The 15,139-nt window shown below is 43.1% G+C and overlaps 1 protein-coding gene and 1 pseudogene across 1 annotated transcript in view; one reads left to right on the forward strand and one right to left on the reverse strand.

Annotated features, from left to right (window-relative positions):
- Positions 1–2,729: 2,729 nt before the first annotated feature.
- Positions 2,730–5,466, reverse strand: LOC122738177 (annotated as a pseudogene).
- Positions 5,467–5,810: 344 nt separating this feature from the next.
- LOC122738178 (lipase member K-like) overlaps positions 5,811–15,139 on the forward strand; it is a 49,720-nt gene continuing 40,391 nt past the window's right edge. The window contains 1 exon segment of the mRNA XM_043980245.1: positions 5,811–5,951. Coding sequence (XP_043836180.1) covers positions 5,811–5,951 — 141 coding nt within the window.

Below are 15,139 nucleotides of genomic sequence, written 5' to 3' on the forward strand. Positions count from 1 at the left end.
ATTATATTTTAATATTCTTTCTGGTAAATTCTCAGATATGACAAATGAAAGCCCCCAGAGACACAGAGTTTCTGGACAATTAATAATCAGTTATTAATTAGATAGCTTGTAATCAATAAATTGATGTTAATGGTTTCTCTTAGTAACCAAAGATGCCAAAGGAGGCTCTGAGCACCTTAATCACCTGACAGGGAACTCCCCTGACCAGTGAAGCTCGACCCTGACTGGTGGCCATTTAATGAGCAGATAGGTTAAAAGTCTTCAGTTCCTGCAGCCTCAAGGCATCTGGACAGGGGACCTCTCTGGCTAGTTTTCTCCTTCATGAGTAGGCTTGCCCTAAACTCTAATGGAGAACATCAAGATCCTCCCCCAGGCAAAGGTTCACCCACCTTGGATTCTGTTTATACTCTTTATTTTTCTTTATAACAGAAATGAGATTTTCCAGCTAGGTGAGTTCTGTCCAAACCGAACCTAGCTAATGACCTTATGCCTTGGGGGCTAGGAGTAATCTCAACATTCAGTCATTCCCTTCTGAGACTGACTTGACCTTTTCAGGAGTTGAGTTTGAATAGAAATTAGACTGAAAGGGGGGTCTCAAAGTAACAATTAATTACTAATATAATAGTATAATATTAACTTCTCTCAAGATAATATATGCAAAGTGCATAGCAAACTTTAAAGTGTTTTTTTTTTAATGAGCAACTTATTTAGTGAGATGGTACTAGAGGAATTTGCGCCATAAAACTGATACACTGTCTTCCCTGAGCTTCCATCAAACGAATCAATTTTTTGAGGCTCACAAGTAGTGAAACTTTAAAAGTCAGGGTCTGGGTGTCTGACTCCCCCTCCTCCCCCACGAGATCACAATGAGGGCATCATGTTGCCTTGATGGGCATGAGGTGCTGGAAGTGGTAATGAGCATGGGGAATGTGGTTCTGGGGACAGATGTTATTGTTATAGGTCAATAACTAATATTTATATAGCTACCTGTCAGGGACTGTGCTAAGCACTTGTCAATTATCATCTCATTTGGTTCCCACAACAATCCTGGGAAGTAGCTGCTGTCATTATCCTAGTTTTGCAGATAGGGAAACTGAGGCAAATAGTGATTAAGTGACTTACCCAGAGTCATGCAACTAGGAAGTGTCTAGGGTGAGGTTTGAACTCATGTTTTCCTGACTCCAGGTTAGTGGTTAGAGTTTGGTAGGAATCTAGCATGAAGCAGTTAATGGTACAGTGGATATGATGGAGGAGGCTAAAAGGGTTAACAGATAACCTATTAACTGTAGCTAAAAGGGTTAACAGATAACCTATTACCTGTAGCTAAAAAGGGTTAACAGATAACCTATTACCTGTAGCTAAAAAGGGTTAACAGATAACCTATTACCTGTAGCTAAAAAGGGTTAACAGATAACCTATTAACTGTAGCTAAAAGGGTTAACAGATAACCTATTACCTGTAGCTAAAAAGGGTTAACAGATAACCTATTACCTGTAGCTAAAAAGGGTTAACAGATAACCTATTAACTGTAGCTAAAAAGGGTTAACAGATAACCTATTAACTGTAGCTAAAAAGGCTTAACAGATAACCTATTAACTGTAGCTAAAAAGGGTTAACAGATAACCTATTAACTGTAGCTAAAAGGGTTAACAGATAACCTATTAACTGTAGCTAAAAAGGGTTAACAGATAACCTATTACCTGTAGCTAAAAAGGGTTAACAGATAACCTACTAACTGTAGCTAAAAAGGGTTAACAGATAACCTATTACCTGTAGCTAAAAAGGGTTAACAGATAACCTATTACCTGTAGCTAAAAAGGGTTAACAGATTACCTATTAACTGTAGCTAAAAAGGGTTAACAGATTACCTATTAACTGTAGCTAAAAGGGTTAACAGATAACCTACTAACTGTAGCTAAAAAGGGTTAACAGATAACCTATTACCTGTAGCTAAAAAGGGTTAACAGATAACCTACTAACTGTAGCTAAAAAGGGTTAACAGATAACCTATTAACTGTAGCTAAAAAGGGTTAACAGTTAAGACTTGATTAAAAGTGGCCAGAAGGGTTAACGGAGAAACTAAGACCTGAGTAACCAGAGGGTTTCTATCAGACAACACTAGCGACAGAAGCTCAGACAGTAACAAGGGACCATTAACCATTAATAGCCATTCATATTCCTAGAAGACAGGACACCTAGAAACCAAATCTTTAAGTAAATAGACATCCTAAACAGAGAGAACTTCTAGTTCTGCCAAGTTTAAACATGTCTTTGGGGACAGGTGCAGATGGACCAAATGTGTCCTTAGGTTCACCTTATGACATTTAACACCCAAACACACCCTCTAATGAGAAAGGTACCTGCCTTGGAAGAGGTCTTAAGACCCAGGAAGTCCATATTAGGATAAGCCCTCCCACGGTCTTATCCTTAAGGAGGAGATTATGATAATGACCTAGTTTCCTCACTATAAATGTAACCATTTTCCATCTCCCGAACCGAGACACTTTTCTCCTTGGTGTCTCCTTGTGGTCATCACAGTCTGATCATAAAATTTGGGAACTGAGTCACCGAGTCTTGTAATTCTTTGAAATGCCTCTGATCAATTTGATCAATTAAGTCCAGCCCCACATCATTTCGAGGAAGTTCTGTTATTGTTGTTGTTCAGTTATATCCAACTCTTATAATTCTATTTATACAATTTTCAAATAATTTTGTCAGGATTTTGTACTTTAGTTTTCCTTCTCCTGTACAGTCTTTGTGCCCTGGAGGTGACCAGTACAACAGGCAGCCATGAGACCCACCATTCATCCAGCTGGGGCATCTCTTCGAATGGTGGAAGGTTTCCAATATGCTGGTGATTACCTCCTCCAAAGGGATGTTACATAGGATTCATGGACACACCCTGAACAGGAGGCCAGCAGTTTCTTTTGGCCTTGTATTTGTGGTAGGCATGACCTGCCTTAAGGATGGGGTTTATCAATACGACCTCCTCCAGCAACAATACCATCAACAGCTCTGTTTGCAGAGGAGAGCACTTTTTTAGAACCTAAAAGTAGCTTCACCTGCGTTTTCTTGGTTTCTGGACTGTGGAAAATCACTGTGGCATAGTTTCCAGATGCTCGGGCAAGGTTACCCCATCCCCAGGCTTTTCTTCAAACCAGCACATGATGGCCCCTTCAGGCATAGTGCCAACTGGGAGGACATCGCCGATATTGAGCTGAGCTTTCTTACCACAGTACACAAACTGGCCGCTATGGATGCCTTCAGCAGCAATGAACAACTCTGGCCTCTTTTTAAATCGCTAAGGATGTCAGAAGCTACTTTTGCAAGGGGAGCCCCTCGGCCTGGATCAAGGATTATGTCCTTTATGATACCCTTAATGTAGCCATGTCTCTTGGGGAAATTGGCGGCTCCTTTCCTGTGTTTCACATGAGCGAGGAAGACAGAGCTGGAGCCCTTTCTCTGACCACAGATCACCCCTGGCCCATCTTGAACGGTCTGGCTCTGGACTTGCTAGAAAGCATTTGGGATTTTCTTGACAAAGATACTGGTTTGCCATTTTCTCCTCCAGCTCATTTTATAGGAAAATAGACTTTGGTGACTTGCCCAGGGTCACATGGTTAGGTCTTGCTGAGTCCAGGCCTGGTACTCTATCTAGCAATCCAGGGCACTACCCAGTTCAAATCCTTCCTCAGGCACTTGTGACCTTAGTAAGGATTTAACCTTTGTCAGAATCAATTTCCTCATCAGTAGAATGGGGATCGCCCTTTCCGACTTCTGAGAATCCCATGAGAAGTTGTTTACAAAGCACTATATAGACAGCAATGATTCTTCTGTTTAATGCACATCAATAATTAACAAAAGAATATCAAGTCACCCGCCCTCACTCTTCACCACAATCTACGTTGCATGAACTTGGATTGTATTGATCACAACACCCTTGATAGACTTTGCCATGTAAAGAAGCGTTGATTACTTGTTCTAGATCCAACACTCCATCTTACAGTCAGTCAGTAAACAAGCATTTATTAATCAGCTACTATGCCAGGCATGGTCCTAAGCACCAGGATACAAATAGAAGCAAAAGCCAGTTCCTACTCTCAAGGAGCTCACAGTCTACTGAGGGAGACAACATATAACAACTATGTACAAACCAAACAGAGATAGGCTAACCTGAGTCAGACTCAGAGGGAAGGCGCTAGCGTGAAGGTGAATCAGGAGAGACTTCTTTCAGAAAGTAGGACTTTAGTAGGGACTCAAAGGAAGCCAAGGATGTTGGGAGGTGGAGATGAGGAAGGAGACTGGTCTAGGTATGCAAGACAGACCAAAGTTGAGGAGCAGCAAGGAAGCCAGTGTCATTGGATATTAGAGTACATGGTGGGGACAGGTTGGGAGTATAAAGAGTAAGACAACTAGAAAGCTAGGAAGGCGCCATGTTGTGGAAGGCGCCATGATATGGAAGGCTTTATAAGCCCCAGAGAGGGTTTTATATCTGATCCTGGAGACAGTGGGGTGACAGTGGTTTTGATTGGGCAGGGCCTGATGTGGTCAAACTTGTGCTTTAGGAAGATTAATTGGAAAGGTTAGTCTGGAGTGTAGTGAGACTTGTGGCATGAAGACCAAACAGCAGGTTCCAGGAGTAAAGTTATGATGGCTTGGACCAAGGGGTGGCAACATAAGCAGAGAGGAAGGGCATATCTGAGTGATGCCATGAAGGGAGATGTGAGACTGGAGGTCAGAAGAAGGTTAGGGCTGGACCAATAAAGCTGACTACCAAATGATTGAATATAGAAGGAGAGGAGAAAAGGGCCCAAGGAGAGCCTCTAGAGACATCAATGACAAACAGGTGAGACCTGGATGAAGATCTATCGAGAGACTGAGTCATCAAACAGGTAGAAGAAGGAAAAAGCATTAATTAAGCACCTACTATGTGTCAGACATTGTACTAAACACTTTTGTCAATATTATCTCATTTGATCCTCACAACAATCCTGGGGGGAGGGGAAGGGCTATTATTATCCCCATTTTACCGTTCAGGAAACTGAGGCACACAGAAGTTAAGCCTAAGGGCTTACCTTAGCGGCTCTTCATGTGAAAGAGAGGTGAAAGAGGAGATAGTGGGGGAAGGCATTTTAGTGATGGGATATGAGGAGTCAAGGATAAGAGGGAGCTCTTGGTGAACAGCCTCAGTATTTTTAGTGAAATATGATGCAGGTTCTCAGTGATAGGGTGAGGTTAGAGAGTCATGGGAGGTTTGAAGAAAAAACAAAAGGTTTACAAGAGTCACTGTACTGAGTGAGATAGTGAGTCAATTATGAAGGTATAAAAGGAGTGTCCTTGCCACTTCGAGGGGCCAGTTGAGATTACATCATGTATGTGGACCCAGTCAGCATGGCTGCCTGCTTCTCTCCAGCTTCCTTCAGCAGCATCTGTGAAGGAGTCGAGGTGACAGATGGTGGGGATCATCCTAGGATGTGGCTTTGGAGGATGAGGCCAGAAAGAGAAGAAAGGGGAAAGGCATTCAAGAGAAGAGGCTGGCGCAGTGGTAAAGCACCCGTCCTGGATTCAGGAGGACCTGAGTTCAAATCCGGCCTCAGACACTTGACACTTACTAGCTGTGTGACCCTGGGCAAGTCACTTAACCCTCATTGCCCTGCAAAAAACAAAAACAAAAACAATACAAAAAAAAAAAAAGAGAGAAGAGGCTGGAGTATGGTTGAACTGCTTCACCAAGGGCAAGGGAGTCAGTGTAAGGGTGCTGGACTGGTTTAAAAGAATGAGGAGGAGAGAGATATGAAGTCACAGTGATAATGGAAAAAACGCCTCAGCTTACAAGGAAGAGGAAAAGCAGAAACATTACAAATTATGATCCGGTAAAGGAATATGTCCATGAATGTGGAAGTAGCACCTTTGTGGGTGATGAGAAGAACAAGGCTGTGTGTGTGGCCACCGTGGGGTGGGGCAGAGGAACAGGAGCTCAGGGACTGAGAAATTAGGGTGTTTGAGGAAGTTTCAATATTTATCTAAGTACCTTGGTATAGGGACAGGTGTTAGGGAGGAATGAAAGACTGTGAACCCAGTATTGAACTCATTGAGGGAGGGAAGAAGGAAGGAAGGGGAGGGAGGGAGGGAGGGAGGGAGGAAGGAAGGGAGGGAGGGAGGGAGGAAAGAAGGAAGGGAGGGAGGGAGGGGAGGGAGGAAGGAAGGGAGGGAGGGAGGGAGGGGAGGGAGGGAGGAAGGAAGGAAGGAAGGAAGGAAGGAAGGAAGGAAGGAAGGAAGGAAGGAAGAAAGGAAGGAAGGAAGGAAGGAAGGAAGGAAATGCCCTAGATATCATAGACAACAAACACCAGAATCTTGATTGGCTGATAGAGAGGGATTGCATTAACTCCAAAGAAGAGAGGTTTCTGAATGGTAGTAGTAACGGGAGAGTCTGGAAATGGCCATGGAGAACAAGGAGTATTAATAAAATATGGTGCAGCCAGTGCTGGAAAGAGTGGCCATTGGGAGGTGTCATTGGGAAGAGCCCTCTCTCTGTGAGTGCAGGGAGATGGAGGGGGTGGGAAAGTCTTTGTACCTTTGCATTGGTTCCTCTTCCCCAAGCCTGGAGTGAGCTCCTTCCTCACTCTGCTGAGATGAATGCTTACTTTCTTTGAATCCACAGCTCTAGCGCCATTGTACAGATATGTAAACTGAGGCAGCAGGAATACTGGATCTGAAGTCAGAGGACAAATGGGTTTGAGTCCTACCTGTGACTTTTACTCTCTGTGACCTTGAATGATCATATAAATTTCTGGTGCTTCATTTTCCTCATCTGTAAAATGATGGGGCTGCCACTAAGTGACCTTTGATGGTTCTTCCACCTCCTTATAAGCTCCTTTTTGTCTGCATTGTGGTTGCCAGCACAGAATAGCCTCTTAATAAATTTTTATTGATTGAGGGGATAGCTGATTGGATTTCCCGCTGCCTCTTCCTCCCAACCCCAGTGATGGAGGATGCACGCAAAGCTGATTTACTGTTACATAGGCTAACTAGTATCATAGAAACACTAATTAGAATGAACACTTCTCAATGCATGCGATAAAACTTTATTAGTCACAGCGTAAAAAACAACATCCTCCAAAAAACCAGCCATGTTTTAGAGGTTCCAATAGGCTTCTTTCCAGCCAGTTCCCTCCCCACCCAGCTAGAGACTGTTCATTTCCAGCCAGGGTGGTTGGCACCACTCCCAAATCTCCAGTAACCAATTGGCACTGCCTTCCAGTCAGCACAAACTTGCTTCTTAAATCTCATGTGTGAGAAATGTAGGAGGCAGCCCCAGTCAAGATCATGATGCAGGAACAGGCTGATGGCTGGGGGCTCAGGTGAGTTTTTGTTTTGTTTTGTTTTGGAGGGGCAATGAGGGTTAAATGACTTGCCCAGGGTCACACAACTAGTAAGTATCAAGTTTCTGAGGCCAGCTTTGAACTCGGGTCCTCCTGAATCCAGGGCCAGTGCTTTATCCACTGCACCACCTAGCTGCCCCCTCAGGTGAATTTTTATACATTTAACTAAAGTTTCATACCATAGAATTTAATTGGTAATTTACTGCTAAGTTACTGATCAAAGTTTTTATGTTCTTTTTTTCCATTGGTGATTTATGTCATAGGAAGCTCCACATATGCTTATCAGTTGTTTAAGAATATATAAGTGGTGCTTAATATATTGTACCACAAGCATGCTCATCTCAATTTTGAGAAACAAATTATTAAAAACATACTCAAAACAATTACAAATGAGTTTTTAAAAATGGGAACGAATTATGCTAATGTGAAAAATGATTTTATCAGGATGAAAGTTCTGATTCTCACCACATGGTGAGTTATACTGAACTAACAAACTTATTCCTTTTATCTTAATAAAATCTTATTCTCACTTCAATGGCCCACAGCCCCTCATGGGGAAGTAATGGTCAAGTCTTTGAATTTCCGGCCAACACAGTAGCTTTTCAAAGAAACTTTGACTTGGAGAAATTGCAGAAAGCTGCTATAAGCTATTTGTTTTCTCCGAGCTGTTGGATATCATGACTTCTCTGGATCTGATTTGTTTGAAATAAATTGAAGTTTGATACAGGTGAACAACTTGACCTTGAACCATGTTCTATCAAGTCCCAAAGTTGACCTGGGGCCTCTGCTCAGTCAGTTTAGGGAATCATTTTGTTACCACTACAAAAGCAATAGATACAACAAAAATAATGTGAGCTATTGGGCAGGAAATATTGAGAATGATTTTTTTTATTAAGTTTGATATTTTGATTTGAAGTTACAAACATTGCCAGATTTCCCCCACTCCATTAGAAAACAATTCAGCAGAACAATAGTGACCTCATTGGAAAGTACACGCAGCATTCTCCACCTGCTGGACTGTGTCTCAGTATTTTAAAAGGTTTTTTTTTATTATTAATAGAAATCTCTTTTCTCTCTCCCCCATACTACAGTGCACTGAAAAAGAGAGAAAAGAAAAATAAATTCCTTATAACAAATATGCTGAATTAGGCAAAATAAATGTCCTCATTAGCTTTACACCAAGATATTTGTATCATTCAGCCCCCAAACCATCACCTTTGTCCGGATGTGGGGAGAAAGTTTCAGCATCATTCTGGAATCAGGAATGGTCATTAGACTGGTTATGGTTTGTACAGCTTTCAGAGTGGTTCGTCTCCACAATGTGTTTGTTATTGTAGAAATTACAAGATGCTGTTTTATGATGTGGTCCTAGGCACCAAGAAATGTCTCACTGCCCTGGGCATCTCCTGGAGAAATGCAGCTGTGTCTGGACAAGCTCCTGGCCTTGCTCTGTTTCACTGCATGTGTCAGACTGTAGACTCCGGGAGATGGTCTCTACTTATCCAGCCCTAACCTCTCTCTAGACCTCCAGCCTCTCATCCTGGCTGCCTATTGGGCGAGTAGAACCAGATGTACTGTGGACACCTTAAACTCAACACTCTCGGGTCTCCAACTGAATTCATTGTCTTTTCCCTTAAACCTTCCCCCACCAAACTTCCCAATGGTTGGAAAGGGCACCACCATCCTTGAGAGGTCCTCCTGGATGCCTCACTTTCTCACCCTGCCTCCACCCCATACCAATCTGTTGCCAAGTTCTATCAATCTTATCTCTGCAATAAGTCTAGAATTTGCTCCTTTCTCTCTCCTGACACAGGCCCTCCACCCTGGGGCATCACCTCATGTCTGGACTATTACAATAGCCTGCTGTGGGGTCTGGTGCTTCCAGCCTCTCCCCATCTATTCAGCCGCCAAAGCAACCTTTCTAAAGCACAGCTCTAATTGTGTCACCCTGCCCCTCCCCTCATGCTCCCTATCACCCCCAGGAGCAAAGGCAGAATCCTCTGCTTGGCATTCGAAGCCATTCATAAACTGGCCCCTTCATGACTTTTCCAGCCTTCCTACACCTTAATCTCACCCCCATCACCATATAGTGAGTGATTTAACAACAGTGACTTCTTTTCTGTTCCTCACACAAGACACTCCTCCTGCCTCTGGGCATAGTCACTGGCCACATTCCCTATTCCCAGCATGCCCTCCCTGCTCATCTCTGCCCCCTGACTTTCCAGGCTGTCTTCAAAGCCTGGGGAAATCCCACCTTCTGCAAGAAGTCCTTCCCAGTCCCTTGTTTATACAATATTTTATTTTTCCTAAGTACATGTAAAAACTATTAACTGGGGCAGTTAGATTGTGCAGTGGATAGAGCACCAGCCCTGGAGTCAGGAGGACCTGAGTTCAAATCCAGCCTCAGACACTTAACACTTACTAGCTGTGTGACCCTGGGCAAGTCACTTAACCCCAATTGCCTCACTAAAAACAAAACAAAACAAAACAAAACAAAGAAAACCCAATTAACTGGAAAAAAAATTTTGAGTTCCAGATTCTTCACCCCTCCACCCCCCATGAATTCTAGCACTTTCCCTGTGTTGATAATTCCCAATTTATTCTGTCTGTAGCTTGTTCGCACAATTGTTTTCATGCAGTCTTCTCCATTAGATTGGGAGGTCCTTGAGAATAGGGATGAGCTTGTTCTTGTAAACTCAGTGTTAAAGCAGGTGCTTAATAAATGCTTGTTCACCGACTGACTCTGAGATGGAGTGTTGACTCTGTAATAAGTAATCCCACCTTCTTTTACATGGATTAAACAACAGGGCTCACACACAATATTTTGCTTTCTTTTCAAAGGTGTATCGATGCTGTTGTGATGAATACAATATAAATCCACGCATTAGCATGGATCATGGTGGAGAGTGAGGGAAGGTGGCTTGAGATTCTTTTTATCACAGCTAACATTTATATATCACTTTGCCTGCAACATCTCATTTGAACCTCATGGGCCTGGGAGAGCAGGGACTTCCATTTACCTTTCTCCAAACTCCCAGTGCTTAGCGCAGTGATAGTACAAAGGGATTGCTTAAGAAGTGTTTATGGACTGACTGATTCTGATACACCCACCAGGTGCAGCACATGTTGCATTTTTGCTGCCAGTGCTCTCATTCAACCAACCAACAGCAATTTAAAAGGAGAAGCAGCACAGCTTATGGATAGAAAATGAACATCAGAGTCAGGAAGACCTGGGTCCAGGTCCCAGCTCAGTCACCCATTGTGTGGCCCCGTGCAGGTCCTGCCCCTGTTTACTGCTCTAGACAATTTGCTCAGATGGTAATTTGAAGAGAAGATGCTGATACACATGGATCATGGCAGCTTGTTCACCTGGGAGAACCCCATGCTGGGCATCATCCAAAGGCAGCCTTCAGGAGGTGTTGATAGGATCTCTGGCACCCTGCCCACCCCTTTCCACAACAGACTGCATTCCCTGCCTTAAGGGAAGCAGGGGAAGGGCCACAAGTCTTGGTGCCCTTTGCTATCATCTCTGGGAGGGATCCTGGACTGGAATTCTATCCGTCTTTCCCACTGGGCCTGGCCACAGTGTGGGCTTAGAACAAAAGCTTCTTTTCTAGCTGCTTGCTTACTCTGACCCATGTTACTCCTCACCAGACCTTGGTTACACAAAAGTCCAATACAAATAGAAAATACTGAGTAACTCCCTCTGTCCAAGCAAACAGAAAATACATATACCAGAAAATAACAAAAACTATGGAAAAGTGAATGAGATGGAGAAAAGAGCAGGTGAGACCTCAGCTCCACCAAGAGAGAGGCCTGGCTCTCACCCAAAGAGAAACTCCCTGAAGTCTCTAGGGAGGTCAGATGGATATTGGGGGCATGTGGAAGAGTAAGGTGGTGATGCTGATCTGAAGTCAGGAAGACCTGAATTCAAATTCAGCCTCAGTCTCAGATACTCACTACCTTTGTGGTCCTGGGTTTGGACATTCAGTAAGTCAGAACTCTGTCTGCCTCAGTTTCCTAATATGCAAGATAAGGATAATAATAGCATTTAACGTCTAGGGTTTCTGTGAGGATAAAATGAGATGATATTTGTATAGCACTTTCAATACCTTAGCATTCTATATAAGTGCTATCCATTTGTTGTTAAATATGGCTCAAAAGATCGTGACAAAACCTCAATGGCAAAAGAGGTTTAAACTTGGTCCTAGAGGGATTAGGTATCTACTAGAACGTATTAGACGTGGAGGGGACATCTTAGCAGGAGACAGGAGGCAAGTGATGGATACCTGCTGGAAAATTGTGCCCCTGGCCATGTTTTAAGGTGATCTCTCCTATCTTTTGGCCCACCTGTGGAAGCTGTGGGGAAGAAGGGTCAGAGATGGGGAGAGAAGGATACTTCTGTGAGAGAAATTGTGGACACAGAACCAACAAGATGGAGTGACTGATTGAGCAAGTGACTTGGCCAGGTCACACAACCAGAATACATAAAAGAGTGGCTGTAAATCCAGGTCTTCCCAACCCTGACCTAATTCCATGCTCATCCTACCACTTGCCTCTATCCATTGCCTCAGCAGATTAAATGAAGATTTGTAATAACAATAACTTGTGATGAGCTTTGTGAAAAGCACTTTCTCTATGACCAACCTCTGAAGAAAGTAGTACAAGGATTTTGCTGTTCAGTCGTTTCAGTCGTGTGTGACTTTCCATGACCCCCTTTGGAGTTTTCTTGGCTGAGGTACTGCAGTGGTTTGCCATATCCTTCTCAAGCTTCTTTTAAAAATGAGGGAAATGAGGCAGACAGGGTTAAATGACTTGCCTAGAATAACATGGTACATGTCTGAGGCTGGATTTGAACTTAGGAAGAGGAGTCTTTCTGATTTGAAGCCCAGGGTTCTATTCATTTCACCACCATCCCCATTTCACAAATGAGGAAACTGAGGCACCAAGAGAGATGGCTTGATGTGCCCATATTCACTCAGGTAGTAAGTTCCAGAACTGAGATTAAAACCTGAGTCTACTGACTCCAACCTCAGTTCTTTCTTCTATACCAAATATTCTAAAGGAAGTGAGGAAGAGGCCCACAGGGATTGCTACTCTCTTCTTCCTTAATGGTTCTCATTTCTTGAATGCTAGACCAGGATTTCTTAAACTTTTTCCACTCGTGATCCCTTTTTGCCTGAGAAATTTTTCCATGACCCCAGGTATATAGGCATATAAAATAGGCATATAGACACTTTTACTCTTGCCAAATTTTTTGTGACCCCCACATTCAGTTCTGCAACCATATATGGGGTCACAAGCCACAGTTTAAGAAGCTTTGTTCTAAAAGGTCCCTGATTGGCCTATTTCCTTAGTGAGACCACTAAGAATACAGGGAGAGATGGAGCATGTCTATGGTTCCCTTCTCATTCGTGTCTAAGAAAGATGAACTCAGTAATAAAGAACCCTTAGGGCTGTCGAAACCATGAGTCAGTAAAAGCAGGTTGGGAAACATGGGAGGCTGCATCCCCATCTATGGGATGGGCAGAAGGTCCTGCCGAGTCACTCACTTCCTTGTGACTGACTCCTTCTAAGATGCCACAGGGCCCCATCCACAGAGCCTGCTGATCAACCTCTTAGAATACTCAGTAATTGGTGGCTATCACCACAGGGCATTTATCGATCCATTCCTCTAAAGGTTCTAGCAAGCTAGGGAGGACCCAAATATGTGTGGTTGCCTAATAGATGACATGTCTGAATGCCAATCAGCTGGGAAAAATAGGGTGAGAGTAACCATCCACTTGGCCACTCCCAGTAGGAGGAAATGGAGTGTGGGCTTGCCCTCATTGCCTATGTGGTCCAGTCCCTCTCCTCAAACAGAAAGCTGACACTGCACCAACAAAGTGGACCTTGGTATCCGAACCTCAGCAAGACTGGCTGGTGTGCACCTCCCCTGGGCAAAACTGGCCCCAGCTCTTCTTGTAAGAAGGTGGTTTCCTGCCTAGAAATTCATAAGGTTATCTGGGAGTGGTCTGGCAGTGGAGATTGTGGGGATGGGTTGTTGTTTTTTTTAATTAATATTTTCAGAAAAGGCTTTTAATGTCTTTAAAAAAAAAAGATCCATGATTCCTTCTATGATTGTCTATAGACAAAGTCAACACTTGCCTGGGGCTCAGGAGCTGGGCCTAAGGCCTCATCTGTCCATACCTGAGGGGCAGCTGGGCCTGTGAAGTGGGAACCCAGCAAGGTGCCACTTGGTGCTCTTGGTCTCTTCTAGTCCTTTGCAATGTGATGGGAAGGTGGACGTTGGAGAGGAAGCAGTGGGTGGGTGGGGGGTATGTACAAAGACTGCTCTATTTCCACTAGAAATTCAACACCTTGCTGAGAAGCAATGGCATGTGACCCGAGCAAGTATGTGACAGAATTGTGCCATATGGGGAAGAATTATATTTGAGAAGGAATAACGGTTGATAAAAAGCCTTTCCCCTGGGGCAGGGTTGGTTGTTCTTTGTCTTGAGATGCAAAGAATCTGACTTGACAGTATTACCTTCATCTTGTGTGTGTGAGAGAAAGACTGTATATGTGTAAGTGTGTGTGTGTGCGCGTGTGTGAGTGAGTGGTGGGGGTCAGCCTGTACAGTGGAATGGAAACTGGATCTCGAGGCCGAAGACCAGATTCCGAATCTGATGCTTATTACCCGTGTAACCTTGGGGGAAATCCCTTCCCATTTCTGTAATTCCTATAAAATGGTGCTGTTGGGGTAAATGGCCTCCGAGGAAACGTTTTGTCCCATGGTTCTAAAATTTCATAGACATTTTTAAAAATGCAAAATGTGGAGTGCAGAAGGGGCAGGAGGAAGGGGAATTGGGGGAAGAGGGGGTCTATGTTAAAGATACTCGCATCCTATACTAACTCTTTAAAGGGAATAATTTTTGAAGGAAATCAAGTTTTTACAATAGGAGAGAAAATTTCAGAAGTATAACAGATGCCAACATTTCAAATACCATATTTTCCCCTTCTTCCTTGCATGTAGGGAACTTTTAAAAAAAAATGCAGTATAGTATATATCACTTAGACTTTTTTTCAGTATAAAGAGCTCTGAATTTGGGATCAAAGCACTTTTTGAATTCCTGTTCTTCTACTTAGTAGCTGTGTGACTGTGGACAAGTCACTTCCTCTTTATAGCCCTCAGTTTACAGCCTTTTAAAGTAAGGGGACTGGACTACAGCAGGGATCCTTAACTTTTTAAGTCCACATTCCCCCAAGGGTGTATGAATAGCTATCAAGGGTCTGTGAATTTGCTTGGGGAAACAGTTAAATTAAAAAAAAAAACTAAACTAACTTTTGGGTTCCTTTGTAGTCATTTATATTCTTTTTAGGCATTTAAATATTATTAATATAATATAATTATAGTATTACAATATTATGTACTTCACTAGATTGTCAGATCGGGTCTATAACACAAAAAGAGTTGAAGAGCTCCTGGATTAGACAATTTCTAATGGTCTTTGCAGCTCTAAATTCTTAGGATCCTCTATTCTGTCTGCCATATTTGCAGAAGATAATAAAAAATGATTACTGCCCAACCTTTCTCCTTTTATATTTAAAAAAAATGATTTGGAAGAACTCTTTTACTGAGCAGAGTAGAACTGATGATTCCTTGCCATCAGGGCAGGCAGAAGGGGAAACAAAGGTATGCCCAGAGCTTTGCCTCTGGTGCAGAGATGAGCTGGTTAACCCCCACTGTCCAACTCTCATCTCTCACTCGTACCCTG

Source organism: Dromiciops gliroides, chromosome 2 (assembly GCF_019393635.1).
Source record: "Dromiciops gliroides isolate mDroGli1 chromosome 2, mDroGli1.pri, whole genome shotgun sequence".
Classification (NCBI taxonomy): domain Eukaryota; kingdom Metazoa; phylum Chordata; class Mammalia; order Microbiotheria; family Microbiotheriidae; genus Dromiciops; species Dromiciops gliroides.